At 41.2% G+C, this 23834-nt stretch overlaps 1 protein-coding gene across 2 annotated transcripts in view; it reads left to right on the plus strand.

The window, feature by feature from the left end:
- The window catches only part of LOC126248832 (TRPL translocation defect protein 14), a 185815-nt gene that overhangs the window by 149853 nt on the left and 12128 nt on the right, over nt 1-23834 (plus strand). For both annotated transcript variants that reach the window (XM_049950251.1, XM_049950259.1), the window contains 2 exons: nt 6496-6703; nt 20759-20940. In XM_049950251.1, coding sequence (XP_049806208.1) covers nt 6496-6703; nt 20759-20940 — 390 coding nt within the window. The remainder of the gene's footprint in view (nt 1-6495; nt 6704-20758; nt 20941-23834) is intronic.

Consider the following 23834-nt stretch of genomic DNA (forward strand, 5'->3'; position numbering starts at 1 on the left):
GCATATTGTACGATGGTTCTGAACTTCGTCCACTGATCCTCAACATTATCTGTACTTCAGACAAAACTTTTGTGTTGAGCCATCAGGTACTCTGAAATCTCCTTTTTGTCACTTTTGCTAAACAGAAAAATCTTCCTACCTTTTTTAATATTTCTGTTTACAGCTGAAATCATCAATGCGGTAACCACTTTGATAGCTGATTCCCTGTTCTGCATTAACTGTTTCAAGTAGTTCGGCTCTGTTTGTCACTAGAAGGTCTAATATGTTATCGCCACGAGTCGGTTCTCTGTTTAACTGCTCAAGGTAGTTTCGAGATAAAGCACTTAAAAAAATTTTACTGGATTCTTTGTCCCTGCCACCCGTTATGAACGTTTGAGTCTCCCAGTCTATATCCGGCAAATTAAAATCTCCACCCAGAACTATAAATGGTGGGGAAATCTATTTGAAATATTTTCCAAATTATCCTAACTGTGACCTTTACCCAAATTATTTCACATTTTGGATCACCGTCAATTTCCTTCAATACTATTGCACTTCCTATCGCTATAAACATGCCTCCCTATTCACTGTCCAGCCTGTCTCTGCGGTATACATTCCAATCTGAGTTTAGAATTTCATTACTGTTTACATCTGGTTTCTGCCAACTTTCTGTCCCTAGTACTATATGAGCATTGTGACCGTTTATTAATGAGAGCAGTTCTGGGACCTTTCTATAGACGCTACTGCAGTTTACTATTAGCACATTAATATTGTTATTCACTGTTGCATTTTGCCTACTCCTACCTTGCCGCGTCTCAGGGGGTGTCTTGTCGGGCCTAGGAAGGGAATTCTCTAACCTAAAAAACCCACATGTGCACTCCACACGTACTGCGCTACCCTTGTAGCCGCTTCCTGCGTGTAGTGCACGCCTGACCTATTCAAGGAGACCCTACATTTCTCCACCCGATAGCGGAGGTCAAGAAATTTGCACCCCAGATCTCTGCAGAATCGTCTGAGCCTCTGGTTTAAGCCTTCCACTCGGCTCCAAACCAGAGGACCGCGATCGGTTCTGGGAACGATACTACAAATAGTTAGCTCAGATTCCACCCCGCGAGCGAGGCTTTCCACCGTCACCAACTCCGCCAGCCGCCTGTATGAACTGAGGATGACCTCTGAACCCAGACGGCAGGAGTCATTGGTGCCGACATGTGCAACAATTTGCAGTCGGGTACACCCAGTGCTCTCTATCGCCGCCGGCAGGGCCTCCTCCACATCTCGGACGAGACCCCCCGGCAAGCAGACAGAGTGAACACTGGCCTTCTTCCCCGACCTTTCCGCTATTTCTCTAAGGGGCTCCATCACCTGCTTAACGTTGGAGCTCCCAATAACTAATAAACCCCTCCCTCCCCCCGTGTGCCTGCTCGGACCTTGCTGAAGGAGCAGCTACATGTCCACTCACAGGCAGAGCGGGCGATGCCACACGGCCAGCTTCCACATTGACCCTCCGCCTCTTGCGCCGTGAACGCCGCTGAACCTGCCACTCCCCTTGGGGAGAGGGTGGCCCAACCGCGCCCGGTACCCGCGAAGATGTCTCGACAGTAGGGACAGTGGGTAAAGCATGTAACACCTGGGGTGTACCATGCGACACACTGGACTCCCCACTGCCGCTACACTCCGAGGCAGCAGCCTGAAGACGGCTGACCGCGGCCATCAACACGTTCAGCTGTTCATGAACAGTTGCCAGCTCCTCCTGCGTCCGTACACAGCAGTCACACATCCTGTCCATCCTAAGAAATCAATTTACTGTAGAGTGTTAATCAACTTTTAACTAGACTGCTAATTCACTAAAGGCGGCTGATAGGTGACTAAACTGTGGTTACTAGACTCTTCTTGTAGAAAACAATGAAAATAGCACTACCTGTCTCTGGACTGTATTGAAAACAAACACTAGCACTACTGGCACTGTGGCTGATTAAAGGGACTCTCTCTGACTGTATTCAAAACAAACACAAAATCTATGGAACATTATTACTAGCACTCGACAATTAAAGCTTCCTAAAAGCAAAAACACACGGAAGAAGAAGTGACAAGTAAGAAATGTACAGTTAATACTTAAATTAACATAGCTCGCTGCACAGCAGATGTGATGCAGACGGCAGTTACAGAATAACTCTGCACATGACTTCAATAGCCAAAGCTTCATCTCGAAATGTAAGACGACCCCTATATCCTCTACTAAATAATGTAAAAATTTTGTCAGAAGTAATAGTTTAATCTGTGAATATGAGGACGCTGTAGTTTTTAAATAACAGATTTGGTACAAAATCATATCTTATAGTTGGATAAATTTGGTAATATACTGTACTAACGTTACATATCTAATGACATCTACAGTTATTATAATATTACTCATGAAAACACACATTGGAAGAGGGTTAAACACTTCACACTCATAGAACGTGCAGGGTGATTCTTTTCTTCCCCCCCACCCCACCCCCACCCTCCCACCCCCACCGTGTACAAACTCTAGGTATTGATTGATAAGAGGATACAGAACAAAAAAGGTCAAATGAATGTATGTCCAGAAATTAATGGTTTCCATGGTAGAGGCCATTTATTCCGTCATACTTTCTTACAGAGACTGCGGTCTAATAAGTACTGTACCATGCAGCCAATCACAGTATCATAGTTTCCTTCTAGAGGATGGTACAGTTCCTCATACGTCATGCCCTAGTGCCCTCTCCTGCCATAGTCATTGGTAATGTTACGTCTGATTCACTTTTCTTGCTGACTCAACTTGTAGTGGATGTGATAAAGCGTTGTACACAATGGTTCCACATTCGAATTAAGAGACTGTCAACATGGCGTTTATTTATGGAAAGGCAAATGGTAATGGACAGTGAGCAGCAAAGGTCAAAGGTTGTAAAACACACACACACACACACACACACACACACACACACACACACACACACACACACACCACAGCATTCAATATTTGCAACAGTGTTTTGTCGCTTGTCTGAGACTGGGTGGTTTCAGGAAATCATGAGGAATATACCCATAACATTTGGACACCAGACTTTGTGGAAAATGTGATTAACACTGTGGAAGGCGACTGCCATGTCTGTTCCAGGCAGTTGTCCCGCCAGTATGGGGCAAGCCAGACAACCATGTGGAACATTTTTCGTGACAGTTGTTACTACACTTATCACTTACAGCGTGTGCAGGGCTCATTATTAGTGGCCGACTTTCCATATCTGGAGCAGTTTTGTCACTGGTTTTTTCACCAGGCAACCACGATTGTGGGATTTGTCATACATCCTGTTCACAGATAAGGCCACCTTTACACAGAGTGGTATGTTCAACTTTCATAATCCATCTGTGGGATAGTATGCAGAACCCCCATTATATGGTGACAGTGAATCATCAGCATCAGTGCATCCAGAATGTATGGGTCGTGATTATTGGTGACCATATTTTTGGGCCAGTCTTCCTTCCATGTCACCTAATAGGCCGGAACTATTGGCATTTCTTGTGGGTGACTTTGCCTCCCTTGCAGGAAGAACTGCCATTGATGATTCGAAGGGTTGTGTGGCTGCTATATGGTGGTGCTCCAGCCCACTTTGCCATTAACATCCGGACGCATCTTAATCATGTCTTCTCTGGTAGACAGATCGGACAAGGGGATCCAGTTGCATGGCCTGTTCATTCACCAGATTTCAACCCATGTGATTTCTGGTTTACTTGTAGTTACTTGCGTATCATGGCAGATGAGAAAGTTTCACATATTAATAGTATGATAAAATGCTCTCTTTATGTGCTAAAATTTACCAAAATCTCATTTAGATGTCTCAAACTGTTACTGACAAAAGGGGGGACATTACAAATATTTCATTTTGGGTGCATTACTTATGCTCATGAACAGAAGTGAGTGTCCTATATACTATCCATTTACTTGAGATTGGAGATAGATATACATGTCCTCACAAGTTTATAGAAAACTTCAGTACATTAGATACATTTCATACACAGATGTGAATGACCCAACAGGCACCAAACTCGCAGTGACCTTTATTTTTCATTGCAAACTATTGAAATTTAATACAGTGGGTTACTTAATTTGAAAATCTCAAAGTAACTATGACCAGTAAAAAATAAGCAGTTCTTCATGAGACTGACAAATGGGGCTATGAGATGTGGGAAAATCAAATGTTTTTACTGAACAATTTGTTGAAATCATTTGAGAAAGACTGAAGAGTAAGTGGCAGTTCGTGAAATCCTGTTTTGTCTGACAGTTTAAGCAGCATTCTCTAGGAGATCCTGGCTCTTGGGCTATGACATCAGATGCCAAGAGGGTTCCTGATTGGCCAGTACACAGTTAAGATTCAGCAAAGCTTACGAGGGAAATAGCACCATGGCTATTGTGGAAACCGTCAGAAACTTCCTACAGGGAAGCAGGCTAGCACTCAATGAAGCTTGCTTGGAAGTTGTCACCCAAGCCAGTGAGTAAGATTACAGTGAATCTTACTCTGTGCAAGCTGAGATTTACAGTTTTGTGTAATGACTGGACAAGTGTAGCAGAGATTTTAAAATTTTGTAAAGGAACAGGATTATTCCCTAAATTATTATGTCATAGTTAAAAAATCTATCATCAGAGTAGCCGGCTCTCTTCCCATTTCTTACTTGTAGTCCACCAGCCACAACTTAAGTCTTTTATACTACTAATGGATCTTCTATTGCAAATACTTTTATCTTAAGCTTAATGTTCTAATGAATGGATAAGAAAGGTTTTAGAACTTTTTAAACTCAGTCTTCCACAAACAATGGTTTTAGCAACTAATAATGCAGCTGCTGGGCACCCCAAACATCAGGTACTTGCGACTAATTGTAATGTATTGTGTTTACAAAGTAATTGTAATTAAAATTCAGCACTTCATGGTGTATAGCAGCAGCTTGATAGCAGTATCATTTATACACATGACAGGCATCACACATCATGAAATTTTGAAGATCTGTTGTTTCGAAAATGTTTCATACATTGTGCAGTTTGTATCGTACCATGTTCCAACTTGTAAATATGTATCATACTGAATTTAACAGTTTCTTTCCCAGGCAGTATGTAACCTTAACTTTTGATATACATATTTTAATTCTTGATAGTATCACAAGGTAGAATGGAGAAACACTTGGTCAGACTAAATTTAAAGGTGACTAATGATTTTCAATAGGAATCTAAGACAATATTATTTGTGTTCTTTGAAACATACAAGTGAACAATTTCTGTGCTGTGATGAGACGTTGAATGCTTCACCCTGTTCTTGGCACCAGTTCAGTGATTATCTATGATGTCTCTTCTGTTAAGGGTATCCCTTCTGCATTGTAAGTGATATCAAATGATACTTAATTTCTCCAGGTTTGATTCCACAAAGTCAGCATTATTTCTGTTGAGACAGGATATTTGTATTTATTTAAACAACTATTGACTAATTTCTGTGATACAGCAGTTTACAAGAGGACAAATAAGTTACACACATCAAACAACACGGACATCTAATTTTCGTATGTATCACACAAGCAATAGGCATGTAATTATGAATGAGAACATATACTGTGCTTAGTTTTTCAGGACTTATGCTTAAAACTTTACCACTTGTGTGATAACAACTGTATTATGAATAATGTAGGTTGCTACTCACGATAAAGATGATGTTTTGAGTTGCAGACAGGCACAACAAAAGACAGTTACACATTAGCTTTCAGCTAAAGCCATCTTCAAAAAACAAATTCACACACATTCATTCATTCATTCATTCATTCATTCAAGCAAGCAAACACACCTCACACATACATGACTGCAATCTCTGGCAGCTCGGTCCGATCAGTGTGGATGTGGTTTTTATGTTTTCCATACTCACTTAGGTAACTACTGGGCGATAGTCTGATTCTCAGGTTCTGCCTCAGTTACATCATACACAAACACTCTGAAAAATGATGTCACATCTTACAATGAAATCTACATTAGATGCAGACAGATGGTGTTCATGGATGTAAAAAAAAAGGATGCTTTTTGGAATGGCAACTATCTCATAATAATAGCCTATAGACATGTGAGAAATTAGAAATGCACCATACCAGGTCTGTGCTGGCATTGGCTGCATCGGATGTAGGGCTCTAGCCTGTGTGTGTGTGTGTGTGTGTGTGTGTGTGTGTGTGTGTGTGTGTGTGTGTGTGTGTGTGTGTGTGGATGGATGGATGGATGGATGGATGGATGGGAGGATGGGTGAATGGGTTGGTGGGTGGGCAGATGATACATAGTGATATTGGATGCTCTAGTTGTTGTTTGGTTGGCACATGATTGATATTCATGGACTTCAAAATTATTACCTAGCCTCGATTTCCAGTAGTAGTTGAAATAAACACACACAAAAAGTTTTTGTGGAAGTAATTTCAGTTTACAAAAAATATTTCTCTCTGCAGCTGATGATTTATAAAGTATTCCATTTGTTGATACAGGTCACTGGAGCTACATACACACAATCCGAAAGCCAAAGATTCGTGACCAGATTGTGGAAGTGAGAACTCAGCTCACTCACAGAGACTATATAAATATGTTGGCCCAAAAAGATGACTCACATTTCACAATTTTCAAGAAAAGGAGATGTTTCCTTGTTAATAACCAATATTTCCAGCTGGATATTTACAAAGAGCCATGTCATCCAAGGTTTGCACATGTCATCATATTTTCAGTAGTGTTTAATTTACCAATAATTTAATATTTCCTTGCCTATAATTGTTTTCACATTAATTGGCTAAGTTTACTTCAGTGTAGAAAAATATTGGCTGGCCTGTTGCCACACTTGTTGGTTTTCGTGTAACATACTGTGCAGTTGATATGAATATAATAGAGGGAAACATTCCACGTGGGAAAAATATATCTAAAAACACAGATGATGTGACTTACCAAACGAAAGTGCTGGCAGGTCGATAGACACACAAACAAACACAAACATACACACGAAATTCAAGCTTTCGCAACAAACTGTTGCCTCATCAGGAAAGAGGGAAGGAGAGGGAAAGATGAAAGGATGTGGGTTTTAAGGGAGAGGGTAAGGAGTCATTCCAATCCTGGGAGCGGAAAGACTTACCTTAGGGGGAAAAAAGGACAGGTATACATTCGCTCGCTCGCGCGCCCGCGCGCGCGCGCGCGCGCGCGCCCACACACACACACACACACACACACACACACACACACACAGAGAGAGGATATACTGAAGGGCAAGTTCCCATCTCCGGAGTTCTGACAGGTTGGTGTTAGTGGGAAGTATCCAGATAACCCGGACGGTGTAACACTGTGCCAAGATGTGCTGGCCGTGCACCAAGGCATGTTTAGCCACAGGGTGATCCTCATTACCAACCAACAAGCAACAGTACCTCCATTATGACAGCTGCCACCCATTCCACATCAAACGGTCCCTTCCCTACAGCCTAGGTCTTCGTGGCAAACGAATCTGCTCCAGTCCGGAATCCCTGAACCATTACACCAACAACCTGAAAACAGCTTTCGCATCCCGCAATTACCCTCCCGACCTGGTACAGAAGCAAATAACCAGAGCCACTTCCTCATCTCCTCAAACCCAGAACCTCCCACAGAAGAACCCCAAAAGTGCCCCACTTGTGACAGGATACTTTCCGGGACTGGATCAGACTCTGAATGTGGCTCTCCAGCAGAGATAAAACTTCCTCAGATCCTGCCCTGAAATGAGATCCATCCTTCATGAAATCATCCTCACTCCACCAAGAGTGTCTTTCCGCCGTCCACCTAACCTTCGTAACCTCTTAGTTCATCCCTATGAAATCCCCAAACCACCTTCCCTACCCTCTGGCTCCTACCCTTGTAAACGCCCCCGGTGTAAAACCTGTCCCATGCACCCTCCCACCACCACCTACTCCAGTCCTGTAACCCGGAAGGTGTACACGATCAAAGGCAGAGCCACGTGTGAAAGCACCCACGTGATCTACCAACTGACCTGCCTACACTGTGAAGCTTTCTATGTGGGAATGACCAGCAAAAAACTGTCCATTCGCATGAATGGACACAGGCAGACAGTGTTTGTTGGTAATGAGGATCACCCTGTGGCTAAACATGCTTTGGTGCACGGCCAGCACATCTTGGCACAGTGTTACACCGTCCGGGTTATCTGGATACTACCCACTAACACCAACCTGTCAGAACTCCGGAGATGGGAACATGCCCTTCAGTATATCCTCTCTTCTCGTTATCCGTCAGGCCTCAATCTCCGCTAATTTCAATTTGCCGCCGCTCATACCTCACCTGTCTTTCAACAACATCTTTGCCTCTGTACTTCCACCTCGACTGACATCTCTGCCCAAACTCTTTGCCTTTACAAATGTCTGCTTGTGTCTGTGTATGTGCGGATGGGTGTGTGTGTGTGTGTGTGTGTGTGTGTGTGTGTGTGTGTGTGTGTGTGTGTGGGCGCGCGCGAGTGTATACCTGTCCTTTTTTCCCCCTAAGGTAAGTCTTTCCGCTCCCGGGATTTGAATGACTCCTTACCCTCTCCCTTAAAACCCACATCCTTTCATCTTTCCCTCTCCTTCCATCTTTCCTGATGAGGCAACAGTTTGTTGCGAAAGCTTGAATTTTGTGTGTGTGTTTGTGTTTGTTTGTGTGTCTATCGACCTGCCAGCGCTTTCGTTCGGTAAGTCACATCATCTGTGTTTTTAGATATACTGTGCAATTGGATAGATTTGTTTGCTGCAGATACAATGAAACATTGTAAAAACTGTTATCTTTAATTGTACCTAAATGCCTTTATTGGAGATTTTTGTTACTGTGGTTAATAAATTAAAACTTTTAGTACAGGCCCATGAACCACAGACATTGCCAAGGTGATTTTACGTTCTCTGATTTCAATGCTAAAAATTTCATAATTTTACATTTTGTCCCAGTAAGATTTACCTCAAGTTTGTGTTCTTACTTGATGTCTTGCTTGGTTTTGTCCCATTTTCTTCCTATTGACATTTGATATGACGGAACAGATTATAAGTGGCACAAAAGACAGACAGTTCACACCCTGGGTAGTGCAGAGATAAGGGAATATTTTAGGCCATTGCGGGGAGGGGAGATGTGAGAGGGGAAATTCTGACATAATATATGATCAGCATTATCAACACGACTTGTAATGTTAGGTTCACTGTGCAGTTACGATACAACTACTGCTAGGTTGCAGCAGCAATGGAAAAACAAGACAGTCGACACCAGGTGTTCTGGACTGAGCCAGTACATAACAAAGATGCCCAGCTACCAGCTTTTCTTATGCCGCTTATAACTCAGTCTCATCTTTTTGCATGTATTTCTGATGTACTGTATTCAGCAACAATGTGTGTCGCCAACCTTTCAAATTCAAACACTGAGTCTCGAAGAATTTGCTCAGTCATAATGAAGGAAATGTCGGCCATTTCCTGCTAGTGAGCTCTTATTGGCTGGTGATGTTTGTTACCCAACAGCCGGCACAGCCACCGCACCACACTAACAAATGTGAAATGAGCTCGCATGCTGGATGCGTGGAGGGGGGGAATGGATTTTCAGTGACAGAAGTGCAGGTAGGGCTGAAAGCATTTTGTGGGGTGCTGAAAATATGCTTTTCGTACAGATGTGTTGTGGCAGAGATGTCACATGGAAATACAGCAAGGTTTTTGCAATTGCACAGTTGTATTGTCAACAATACAACTGCAACTACTACATACACTACTCACATGTATGCTTTGCACCACACACTGCAGATTGTAAAGATTGGTAGCAGTGACAGAAGGCACGAAGTGAAACTGTAGCGCCTGGGCTTTCTTTTTAAATTTACGTTTTACACAGTGTACAGAAATTCATTGAACAGACTTCTGATAAGCTTGTAATGTCAGCTATGGAAGTACTCATTTTTTTCACATCTCTGTTTCTGAGTTTAAAATAACACTTTGTCAGGATGGATGATATGAAGTGCGGGTAGCATATGAAGTGTGGCTCGTAAGAAAAGTGTTAAACAATAACAGTGATGGTGACAAATTTGTCATTAAGAAGATTCCGATATCTTTCACCATACTTCAGTTTTTTGTCACCTTAATCAATTTTTGCTGTTTTCTGGCCAAGTGCAAGGGGAAGATCTCTCAAAAACATATAATTTGTGGTCATATCATGTCAGAAAATTGCTCTATTACCATGTACCCAGATACCACTTCCAATTTTTTGACCAGTTTTTACTTGCCTGTTACACCTCTGTGACCTTTTTAAAACTGATGTTCATAACCACAAATTACAGTTAAACACTGTATTATACATTTAATTTCCTTCACTTGTACAGATTTTATACACTGTATTGGAGAGGATTATGATTTTTAAGCATATATGCCAGTTACATATGTTTCTGCCCATATTGGTTTTAATATTTTCCTAGATTCTCCATTTTCCTCCATTTTATGTTTTTAAGTCTGTACCACATGAGAATAAAATGGGGGTTTTACAATAGCCATACTGTAGGTTGAACCACAATGGAGTGGTGTCTGTGGAGAGGCCAGACAAATATTTGGTTCCTGAAGAGGGGCAGCTGCCACTGCAGTAGTTTCAGGGGCAACTGTTTGCATAGTTGGGGATTTGGCCTTGCAACATCAACCAGTGAGGTATTAATGCTGGTACTGTGAACAGCTGAAAACAGGTATTTTTTTCCGAGTGCATGCAGCTTTAGTGTATCATTAAATGATGACCTCCTCCTGGGTAAAATGTTCCGGAGGTAAAGTAGTCCCCATTTGGATCTCTAGACAGGAACTTCTCACGAGGATGTTTTCATCAGGACAACAAAACTGGAATTCTGCAGATTGGAGTGTGGAATGTTAGGTCCCTTAATTGGGCAGGTAGGTTAGTAAAGGTATAAAGGTAATTGATAGGTTGGAGTTAGATGTAGTGGAACTTAGTGAAGCTCAATAGCAGGAGGAACAGGACTTACGTTCAGGTGAATACAGAGTTAGAAATAAAAGTTCAAATAGGGGTAATGCATGAGTACATCTAATAATGAGAAAAGAAAACAGGAATGTGGGTAAGCTATTATGAACAGCATAGTGAACACATTATCATAGCCAGGATACAAACAAAGCTAATGCCCACCACAGTAGTAAAAGTTAAATGCCAACTAGCTCCGCAGGTGAAGAAGAATTGAAACAATGTATGATGATGATGATGATGATGATGATGATGATGATATAAAAGTAGTTCTTTAGATAACTGAGGGAGAAAGATTTTAATTGTGATGGAGGACTGGAATTAGATAGCAGGAAGAGAAGGATGAATAGTGACAAGATATGGATTGGGGGAAATGAATGAAAGAGGAAGCCAGTAGGTAGAACTTTGCACAGATCATAATTTAAATGAACACTTGGCTTAAGAACAATGAAAAAAGGCGGTACACAAGGAAGAGACCTGGACACATGGAACGATTTCATACTGATTATGTAATGGTGAGGCAGAGATTTTGGAATCAGATTTCAAACTATGACATTTCTAGGGGCAGGTGTGGACTCTGAACACAATTTGTTGGTTATGAAATGTAGGTTAAAACTGAAAAAAAATTGCTAAAAGGCAGGAAATTAGAGAGATTGGACGTGGATAAGTTGAAGGAAACAGAGGTTGAGAGTTTCAGAGGGAGCAATAGCCAATGACTGACTCAAACAGGGGAAAGGAATAAAATAGATAATAAATGAGTAACATTTGAAAGATAAAATAGTGAAAGCAGCAGAGGATCAAATAGGTAAAAAGACAGTCTAATAGAAATCCTTCATTATCACAGGGATTATTGGGTTTAACACATTGCATACAGTTCATGTAGATTCATGTTTTTCCAAGTGCGATTGTTGTGGACAGGTCACGTAAATTTACAATTTTTGTTCTGCACATATTTTCTGAGACCTGTTGCTCGTGCCAGTAACTATTTCAATTTAACCAAAGGTTATATCTGAAATGGAGGGTTAAGTGCAGTGAAAGACAGTATGAACTTAGTTTTATCTTTCGTTTACAGCCAACAATCAGCACCGCGAAATAGTCAGTACTCTGGTCATTGCTTTGTGCAGTATGGCATGAAAATATTTGATGGAAAGCTAGATTCTTGCTGAACTGTGTACAGACAATTGTTCTGATGTGCCAAGCGATTCAGATGATGTTTATGTAGTGGACATGAAGAAGAAAAAAACACAGCTATAATCAACCAAAGTGAGATAATTGCTAACTGTTTAGATGATGAAGCTTCTGACAATGAAAGCTGGCTAAAGAAGGACAAGATCATTATTTTAGAAACCTTTAGACACATTCCAGATGTAAAAACCCTTCCCAGTGAGATCAATTGCATTATAATCACTGTGAAAAAATTTCTAGGTGACGAATTGCTCACCAGATGTCAACACAAAAAAATTTATATTACAAACAAAACAGAAACTATTATAAATAATCTCCCAGGTCCCTCAAATTTTCGAATATCACAGCTGTTGAACTGAAATAATTTCTGGGTGTGATTATCTTGATGGAGCAAATAAAAAAAAAATATTATTTGAAGAACTATTGGTCAAGAGAGCCTGTAATAGACAAACCAATTTTTGGCAAGCTAATGAGCAGAAATTGTTTTGAGCAATATGAAAATCATGGCATTTCAATAACAATTCCTTACAGAGTGGTCAAGAAAACTCTGCATAATTGAACTAGTGCTGAAGTACCTCCTAGATAAGTTTCAGACCATATAAAAACCTGAACGGGAGATTTCTCTTAATGGAGCAATGATACTGTGGAGAGGGCAGCTTCATTTTAGGGCATATAATCCTGGAAAGCTTATCAGATATGGTTTGCATGTTCATATGGTTTGCGAAAATGAAAGTTGATATATCTACAATCTAGAACTATACACTAGGGAAGAGAAAAAAAAAGCTTCACGACACTATTATCTCTGTACTTTCACCTCACCTTGGCATGTGGCACCATATTTATCAAGACAATTATTACAACAGTACAGCTATTGCCAAAACACTTCTAGAAAGGAAAGCAAGAGTTTGTGGTACAATCAATAGAGGGCTCCCTCAGTGTCCACAACCAGAAGCCATATCTCTAAAGGCCCAGTAGAGAGGCGACAGTCATAACAATAATTCACAATGCATCCTTATGAAATGAAATGCATGGACAGAGGCGATCAGTATCTTTCCTATTGTGGAATAATGTGGAAAACCAATAAATGGACAAAGGAAGTAGTTTGGTTTCTAATAGATTCTGCTTTGTTTAACACATACAAAGCCTGCAGAAATCTAAATACAGACACACACAAAATATACATAAAACCTCCCTTAAAGAAGTTGCAAGAGCCTGGACAAATGGTCAACAAGTTCGTGCACCAACTGTGGAGGAAACTGAAGCAATCCGACCTACAAAACAAGCACATGCTAAGGATCCACCTGGTCGATTGTCAGGGAACATGTAAGAACATACTATTCGGACTGTTGTGGGAAGTGGAAAAATAAATTTCCAATACGGTCTTGCAGAGTTTGTGCAGTACATCATAAAAGAAGTGAAACAAGATACCACTGCCAGTTTTGTGAAGTATTGTTACAGAAAGGTGTGTGTTTCCAGAGGTAGCACACCCTTTTCAAGAATATTAGAACATCATACAAACATGTCTGTAGGTTTCATCAGCATCAGGCACTGGTAAGTGCAGCTACATTCAGATAAGGAAGACATGTTCATTTCTCATGCCTCTTACAAAAATTGCCAGGAACTGCAACAATAATGGTAGCGTGGCAGCTGGTATACCATGTGTTGCTTAATGAATGGAGAAAATATAAAAATACAGCAAATGAAGTGTGTGAAATGGAATATGAATGTCTAAAAAATGAGAGACAGGAAATGCAAAATGACTAATCAGAAGTGGCTAGTAGATAAATGTAAGTATCTGAAAGCAGGTGTAACTAGGGGAAAGATAGTTACCATCCACAGGAAAATTAAAGAGGCCTTTTGAAAAAAGAGAAACAGCAGTATGAATATCAAGAGCTCAGATGGAAAACCAGTACTAAGCAAAGAAGTGAAAGCTGAAAGATGGAAGGAGTACACAGAAGGGCTATACAAGGCAACTGCACTTGAAGGCACTATTATAGAAAGAGAAGATGTAGAAGAAAGTGAGATAAGAGACACATACTGTGAGGAGAATTTGGCAGAATACTGAAAGACCTAACTCAACAAGGCCCCCAGAATAGATGACATTCTTTCAGAACTAATAATTGAGAGAGAGAGAGACAGCCATAACAAAACCAGTTCACCTGGTCTGGAAGATTTATGAATCAGACGAAGTGCCCCAGACTTCAGGAAAATGTAATAATTCCAAAGAAATAGGTGCTGACAGGTGTGACTGTTCATGAACTATAAATTCAGAACGTCATTATTGCAAAATACTGCTACAAATTATTCACAGAAGAATGGAAAAATGGTAGAAGCTGACCTTAGGGAAGATCAGTCTGGGATTCAGAGAAATATTGGAACATTTGAAGCAGTATTGACACAACTCACCTTAGAAATAAGGCGATGAAAGACAAACCTTTGTCTATAAATTTTGTTGATTTGGAGAAAGCCTTTGACAATATTAACTGGGTACACTCCTTAAATTTCCGAAGATAGCAGGGGTAAAATACAAGGAGCAAGAAGAAAAAGTTAGTTTCTCTTGACACTTCTTTTGCTTTTTTTCTCATGCATTATGAAGTTGTTGAACTGTTTGATATATCATTTTTCATATCCCTGTCCCAAAGAACCTTCCTGGCCCAGAATCTTATTTGGTTGTCCATATTAATTCATTGTTAGTTAAATTTTTTCAAACCATCCTCTCATTCAGCAGAACAACAAGCCTCTGTTTCTCTGATATACAGTTTGTATGTGGTTATAGCTTCAGATAATTCTGTAAATTGTGATAAAGGTAATTCAGTTGCAAATAGATAAACAAAAGATGGAAACCTTTTGGAAAGGCTTGCTCAGAGTGAAGCAGTTTTCTCTGAAACTGCTGAAATTGGGAAGGGGGCTTTAAATTAGCCATGTTAAGTTCAGTAGCATTCTCAGCAGTAGGATATTAAATGGGGCCATTGATTATGGCTCATTATTATAACTACTATTCCATTTTTTAAGCAATGGAAGCTCCAGGTAGGAATATCAACAATGTAGGAAAAGATAGATTGCTGCTTACCATAAAGAAGGCACATCATGTTGCAGACAGGCATGATTAAAAGATAGCCTCAGCCTTCATCAGTACACACACACACACACACACACACACACACACACACACACACACACACCAACTGAAAGCAAGCACACCTCACGCGCACGTGGCCGCCAACTCCAGCATCTCGGCCCAGAATGAAACATCATGTGGGATGCAACCAGCAATCTGGAGAGGTTGTGGAAAGGGGAAGAGATGGTAGTGTAGGTGGGGAGAGAGAGGAACGCTGTCTGGTTGTGGGGCAGAGGGGTGGGAAAAATGGAACAAAAAATGAGAGGAGTGGGGAAAGACGGGTGAATGTGTTGGCAGAGAGCTGCAAATAAACAGGGTGGGAGATGGGAATGGGGAGATGATGATAGGATATAGGGGTGGAAACTGTTGGTTGGAGGATGTGGGGACAGCATGTTACCGTAGGTTGAGACCAGAATAATCTCGGAGTAGAGAATGTGTTGTAAGGATAACTCCCATCTGTGCAGTTCAGAAAAGATGGTGGTGGAGGGAAGGATCCAGATGGCTCGGGTAGTGAAGCTGCCATTGAAATAAAGTGTTTTATGTTCAGCAGCATGTCGTGCCACAGGGTGGTCTACTTTGCTCTTGGCCACAGTTTGGTGGTGACCACTTATCTCGGTGGACAGCTGGTTCATAGTCATACAAATAGAGAAAGCTGCATAGGGATTGTAGCAGAGTTGGTAAATGACATGGCTGCTTTCACAGGTGGCCTGGCCTCTGATGGGATGGCATAAACCTGTTATAGGACTGGAATAAGATGTGCTAGCTGGGTGGATTGGGCAGGTTTTGCATCTGGATCTTCCACAGGAATATGATCCTTGTGGCAAGTTGTTGGGATTGGGAGTGGCATGGGGATGGACTACAATGTTGTGGAGGTTGTATTTTTTATTTGTGTTGAATTTAATCTAGGAATGATTTTAGAACTACCAAGTTTTGTTTCTGGGCAGTAGGAAATCTCGACCTCTGAGAACTGTTTTAATTCTTGAGAGTATGATAATGAAGAATGGAGAAGCATTTGTTCCAGACTAAATTTATTTAAAAATAGCTAATGATTTAAATAGGAATTTAAGTCAGTGTTTTGTGTTCGTTGAATATATAACTTTGGGGAAAATGTTCATTTGTTGTAAACTGAAATTGGCATCATGTGTTCCAAATTGGCAACCTAACAGTTAGAAAAGCATGAATTTATTTTCATAACTAACTCTCCACCCTCTTTTCTTGCCACATGTTGTTGAGGAAAATGTTAATTACTAGCTACATTGTACTATTAATCATCTTACTGCTTTAACAAATCATTAAAGCAACTCATCTTTTCCTCCATGCAATTATCACTTGCCATATAAATCAATTAGCCAACATTTTGCTCTGCTTAAAGTTTTATAAAAGTTATTTCAGACAGTGCAGACAACCAAAATCAAACGGCAACTATTGGTGTTATATTTTAGGAGGATGTGCAGCTCTGCAGTATGATAATTATGATGATAAACTGTGCAACAGGTCAAAAAGTCCCACTTTTATTTCTCAAGATAGGTATTACTAAGGAGGACCTGGCATCAGAAAAGAAAATATTTAATTGTATGGATTGGTTAGAGAATTTAAGAAGAGAAAGCATTGTTTTGAAATTAGATACAGCAAAAGTGACTGATGGATGGTGGCAGAATGAACAGGATTTGTCATCGGTCAAATATGAGATTACTAACACAAAATCAAGAACAGATAATGCACAAGTAGGTCTAATAATGGACAGGAAAATAGGAAAGGGATAAACTATTATAAACAGAATACTGAATGGGTCATTATAACCAAGATAAACACAGCCAGTATTACAAATATGCCTATCGAATATGCTAAGAAAAGTTCTGGGAGATTGTAAATAATTTAGGAGTAATGGAGACTACTCACCAAATACTAGAAGCATTGAGTTGTCAACAGATGCACAAAAAAGAATGAAAGAAAACTTTCTAACTTTTGGACAATCCCTTTGAGCCAGAGAGAGAGAAAAAGGTGGGAAGCAGGAGGTGGCATTGCGGAAGGGTAGGTGGTGGCTCGCAAGGAAGCAGCCTTTGTGTTGGATAGGAATGAGAGAGAAAGAGGCACCATGTGTACTGGTTAGGAATGTAGAACATGGGCAATGGAGCCAGTGAGTTGTAGTGTACAATGAAAACTTCCTGGCAGGTTAAAACTGTGTGCCGGACCGAGACTCGAATTCAGGACCATTGCCTTTTGCGGGCAAGTGCTCTACCATCTGAGCTACCCAAGCACGACTCACGCCCCGTCCTCACAGCTTTACTTCTGCCAGTACCTTGTCTCCTACTTTCCAAACTTTACAGAAACTCTCCTGCAAACCTTGCAGAATTAGCACTCCTGAAAGAAAGGATGCTGTAATGTACAGTGACGACAATGTGAAGGCATGACTTGGGAGGGGATGAAGGGCAGAGGAGGATGAGACTATTAGGTCTGGGTGCATTGGGTTAGCAAAAGTGTGTCCACTGTAGTTACCAGGAGAAAGAGAGTTGGTCTTTGAGTCCAGCATGGGTGAACTTGGGTGTGAGACTGAAAGCGAGGCCTTCCAGTATGACTGAAACCTCTGTAGGTTGATGTTTACAATAGCAGTTTGGATTTCTTTAATTTTTGGGTTTGGTGGAATGTTAGGAGGGAGTTCATGAGGATGAAGTAAAACGAAAAGTTGAGAGGTTTTTCTGGATGTTATATGAGTAGTTGATTGGGGGGTTCATTGGGGTTGAAATAGGCTTTGATGGGTTAGTGGTGCTGTGAGGGAGGTTTAAGGTGTCAATAAGTTCGATAATTTATGGAGGTGTGTCTAGAATGCTCTTCCTGGTGTTGGAGAGCAAGAATTTATATTTAAGGGATATGATGTAGGTTGTTGGAATTGCACAGTAACAGTATCTTGTGGAGTGAGTAGTGATGGTTCTGGGATGCATGTGCTATGTAGATTTGTCTATGTAGGTTTGTCTCTTTGATACCAGATTTGTCTATGTAGATTTGTCTCTTTGATACCAGATTTGTGCGGGACAGGGATCATCGGAATATGAAAAGATGAAGCTCATTATGAAAGGGAGAATGGGATCCAGAAAGGGTAATTTTTTATGGTGAGGCAGAGGATGGGCGAGATCAATGGTCACATAGCATTTAAGGAATGGTGTGTGGAACTGGGTTTTAACCAGGGATAGAGATACATTTTTGAACTGACACGGGTAAATGGAGCAAGGGTCCATTCAGAATGGGATGTCACTAGTGAAACGTGAAATAAATGTCGTAAATCAACAAATGAAAGTGTTAGATGATTGTAAAAGGAACTATTCATAACAGAGATCAGATTTGGGGAGCGAAATGGTCAGAAGTTTTGCTGAGGGCTGTGGGATACTTAAGTGAAGGGAAATGATTCAACAGTATGTAAGTTACAGTTGAGTGCTTGGTGGGGGAGAGGAGTGAGGAAGGAATCAAATGTAAAATGATGGTGACTTAAGCTGTGTGTGTGTGTGTGTGTGTGAGAGAGAGAGAGAGAGAGAGAGAGAGAGAGAGAGAGAGAGAGAGAGAGAGTAGGGGGGGGGGACAAGGTGGGGTTGTGGGGGAGTTTGGAGGAGAAATGAAGTAAGTTGTTGCTTGATGATGTTTTAACTGTGATCCAGCTGGCGGGCGGTTCTTCGGATAGTGAAGTACATTTGAAGTGGCCACTATTAGTGATAAGGGGTGCAAAAATGTTATGGGACCACATTGGTTGGGGCTGGTGATGAGTGTGTGACAAAATGAATGGGAAATATGGGAGAGACAAAGCATGGACAATATGAAGTGGAGACCAGAAGGTAGCCACTAGGCAATATGAACATGGTAAGGAAAGTTCTGGTAGAATGCAAATAATTTAGGAATGAAGGAGGGGTTTGGGGTCGGTAGCTAACAGCTCAAAGGGAGGCAGCTAGTGTAAGGGATAGGGATGCAGGAGGGGGAGGTAGCAGGTGTGTACAGGAGAGTAATGTGCACAGTGACGATGATATGAAGGCCTGGTTTGGAGGGGGTGACAGGATGGGATAGGGTTTGACTTCTTTGGTAGAGAATGTGGGTGCACCAGATTAGCAAAGATTGAGGCCAGGAAGATTATGGGAGTGAAGGATGTATTGCAAGGACAGCTACCATCTGTGTAGTTCAGAAGAGCTTGTGCTGGGGAGGGAAGCATCCAGATGGCAGGGGTTGTGAAGCAGCCATTGAACTTGAGCATCTTGTTTTTGGCCATTGTGGCACTGGCTGTTCATCCTGATGGAACAGCTGGTTGGTGATCATAGCCACATAAAATGCAGCAGAACCCATGTAAACAACTGCATGTCCAGGTAGCCCTGCAGATGATGCGGTGGGAGGAGTCTGACATGACAGGAGTAGGATGTGTTCAGTGAGTGACTAAGTAGGTCTTCATCTGAGTCTTTCATAGGTATAAGACTGCTGTGGCAAGGAGTTGACGAACAGTACCTACATTTTACAGCTGTCACACCTTCACACATGCCTAATCATCCGAACAGCCACCACGAACCAGCTGTAGTGGAATGACTCCCTCATCACCCAATATAACCCCAGAATGGAGCACATGAATCATGTCCTTCGCCAGAGCTTTGACTACCTTATCACCATACCCAGAAATGAGGGACACTGTACTTGCGTTACTTTTCACCCCTCCTAAGGTGGTATTCGACCATCCATCCTACATGGACAGTATTGTGATCCATCCCTATGACACTTCCATTCCCAACCTTTCGCCACAGGTGTAATATCCCTTTGAAAGATCCAGTAGTCCCTGCATGGAGGGCTAAATGGGGAACTATTTTACCTCCAGAGTACTTTATGGAAGAGGATGCCCAAATCACCCACCCACCACATCCTATTCCAGTCCTATCACAGGCTTATCTTATCTCACACAGGGTCCCCTTTGAGAGCAGCCATGTCATATACCAGCTCTATTGTAATTTCTGCATAGAGTTTTATTTGGTCATAACCACCAGCCAGCTGTTCACCAGAATGAATGGTCTCCAGCAAACTATGACCGACAACAGAGTTAACCACCCAGTGAGGTCTCTTTTGATTGAAGGTATGAGTATGGAAGCAAATTTGCTGTCTTCTTGGCTGATAATTTATCCCAGTTTACTTAGCAAGAACAAGTTTCTTATTTTAGTACTATGTATCTTAAAATTTGACTATTCTTAATGTATATTGGATGGTATGACGAGAGTATTAAATGGACTAATGTGCTGTGTTAGTAATCTTGCTTTCTGCCCCATACCCTGCCATCATCCCCCTTACCCCTATTACACCCTCTCTTCCCTTTTTCTTCACCCCTCAAATGTGTCCCATGAAAATCTTATTGATAGAAACTTTTTCACTGAACTTATAAGATACGTAAGCTGTGTTTATTAATTTGTAATTAAGTCATAAATTCATAATTTTCTCATAAACTTATTGTGTTCTTAAAGGTGTAAAGGTCTTGTCCTGCTTGAAACATACACAAGTGCTGATGATAGTGAACTACACAGAATTCTCCCTCAGTTCCTGACCATCATAAAAGAAGTCACGGGCAATCCTAATTTTTCCATGTTCAATCTCTCCCTACGTGAAGAATGGGATACTACAAAGAAATTCTGTCACTCATTGCAAGGTTAGTATATAGCATATGTGTAAGTGTATTATCTTTAAGTATTTCTAATGTGTTAAACATTTCTTGAAAGACATTTAAAGTACTGCATGTTGTATATGTACTATCACTTTGTTTGGGGATGAAATATCTCTCTCTCTCTCTCTCTCTCTCTCTCTCTCTCTCTCTCTCTCCTTTCTCTTCAACCATCCTGTCAGGAGGAGGATGAGCCACTGGCTCTGAAAGCTTGCATATTTCTGTAACATTTATGTGTGTTCTCATATCGCTTCTTGGTGAATAGCTTTATTTATCTATCCAATTGGAGAAGTTAGTGTAGCTGATTCAGTATTGTGGTTTCGATAATCAGATATACATTGCTACTTACCTCAATTCCTTTTGTACATGTCAGTAAGGTTCCTGTGTAACAACCAGTACAACATTCATTAGCTGTGAATTAAAGTAAAAATTCACAAAACCTGAATGTACTGTGTTAGGGCAAGCTGTCAGACTACATCTACATCTACATCCATATCCATATTCCGCAAGCCACCTGACGGTGTGTGGTGGAGGGTACCCTGAGTACCTCTATCGGTTCTCCCTTCTATTCCAGTCTCGTATTGTTCGTGGAAAGAAGGATTGTCGGTATGCTTCTGTGTGGGCTCTGATCTCTCTGATTTTATCCTCATGGTCTCTTCACGAGATATATGTAGGAGGGAGCAATATACTGCTTGACTCTTCAGTGAAGGTATGTTCCCGAAATTTTAACAAAAGCCCATACCAAGCTACTGAGCGTCTCTCCTGCAGAGTCTTCCACTGGAGTTTATCTATCATCTCCGTAACGCTTTCGCGGTTACTAAATGATCCTGTAACGAAGCGCGCTGCTCTCTGTTGGATCTTCTCTATCTCTTCTATCAAACCTATCTGGTACGGATCCCACACTGCTGAGCAGTATCCAAGCAGTGGGCGAACAAGCGTACTGTAACCTACTTCCTTTGTTTTCGGATTGCATTTCTTTAGGATTCTTCCAATGAATCTCAGTCTGGCATCTGCTTTACCGACGATCAACTTCATGTGATCATTCCATTTTAAATCACTCCTAATGCGTACTCCCAGATAATTTATGGAATTAGCTGCTTCCAGTTGCTGACCTGCTATATTGTAGCTAAATGATATGGAAACTATCTTTCTATGTATTCGCAGCACATTACACTTGTCTACATTGAGATTAAATTGCCATTCCCTGCACCATGTGTCAATTCACTGCAGATCCTCCTGCATTTCAGTACAATTTTCCATTGTTACAACCTCTCGATACACCACAGCATCATCTGCAAAAAGCCTCAGTGAACTTCCAATGTCATCCACATGGTCATTTATGTATATTGTGAATAGCAACGGTCCTACGACACTCCCCTGCGGCACACCTGAAATCACTCTTACTTCGGAAGACTTCACTCCATTGAGAATAATATGCTGCGTTCTGTTATCTAGGAACTCCTCAATCCAATCACACAATTGGTGTGATAGTCCATATGCTCTTACTTTGTTCATTAAACGACAGTGGGGAACTGTATCGAACGCCTTGCGGAAGTCAAGAAACACAGCATCTACCTGGGAATCTTTGTCTATGACCCTCTGAGTCTCGTGGATGAATAGCGCGCGCTGGGTTTCACACGACCGTCTTTTTCGAAACCCGTGCTGATTCCTCTAGCTCCAGAAAAGTTATTATACTCGAACATAATAAGTGTTCCAAAATTCTACAACTGATCGATGTTAGAGATGTAGGTCTATAGTTCTGCACATCTGTTCGACGTCCCTTCTTCAAAACGGGGATGACCTGTGCCCTTTTCCATTCCTTTGGAACGCTATGCTCTTCTAGAGACCTACGGTACACCGCTGCAAGAATGGGGGCAAGTTCCTTCGCGTACTCAGTGTAAAATGGATCTGGTATCCCATCAGGTCCAGCGACCTTTCCTCTTTTGAGCAATTTGAATTGTTTCTGTATCCCTCTGTCGTCTATTTCTATATCTACCATTTTGTCATCTGTACGACAATCTAGAGAAGGAACTACAGTGCAGTCTTCCTCTGTGAAACAGCTTTGGAAAAAAGACATTTAGTATTTCGGCCTTTAGCCTGTCATCCTCTGTTTCAGTACCAGTTTGGTCACAGAGTGTCTGGACATTTTGTTTTGATCCATCTACCGCTTTGACATAAGACCAAAATTTCTTAGGATTTTCTGTCAAGTTAGTAATAGAACTTTACTTTCGAATTCATTGAACGCCTCTCGCATAGCCCTCCTCACACTACATTTCGCTTCGCGTAATTTTTGTTTGTCTGCAAGGCTTTGGCTATGTTTGTTTGCTGTGAAGTTACCTTTGCTTCCGCAGCAGTTTTCTAACTCGGTTGTTGTACCACGGTGGCTCTTTTCCATCTCTTACGATCTTGCTTGGCACATACTCATCTAACGCATATTGCACGATGGTTTTGAACTTCGTCCACTGATCTTCAACACTGTCTGTACTTCAGACAAAACTTTTGTGTTGAGCCATCAGGTACTCTGAAATCTCCTTTTTGTCACTTTTGCTAAACAGAAAAATCTTCCTACCTTTTTTAATATTTCTATTTACGGCTGAAATCATCGACGCCGTAACCGCTTTATGATCGCTGATTCCCTGTTCTGCATTAGCTGTTTCAAATAGTTCGGGTTTGTTTGTCACCAGAAGGTCTAATATGTTATCGCCACGAGTCGGTTCTCTGTATAACTGCTCAAGGTAGTTTAGAGATAAAGCACTTAAAAAAATTTCACTGGAATCTTGTCCCTGCCACCCGTTATGAACGTTTGAGTCTCCCAGTCTATAGCCGGCAAATTAAAATCTCCACCCAGAACTATAATATGGTGGGGAAATCTATTCGAAATA

This window comes from Schistocerca nitens, chromosome 1, assembly GCF_023898315.1.
Source record: "Schistocerca nitens isolate TAMUIC-IGC-003100 chromosome 1, iqSchNite1.1, whole genome shotgun sequence".
NCBI classification, from domain to species: domain Eukaryota; kingdom Metazoa; phylum Arthropoda; class Insecta; order Orthoptera; family Acrididae; genus Schistocerca; species Schistocerca nitens.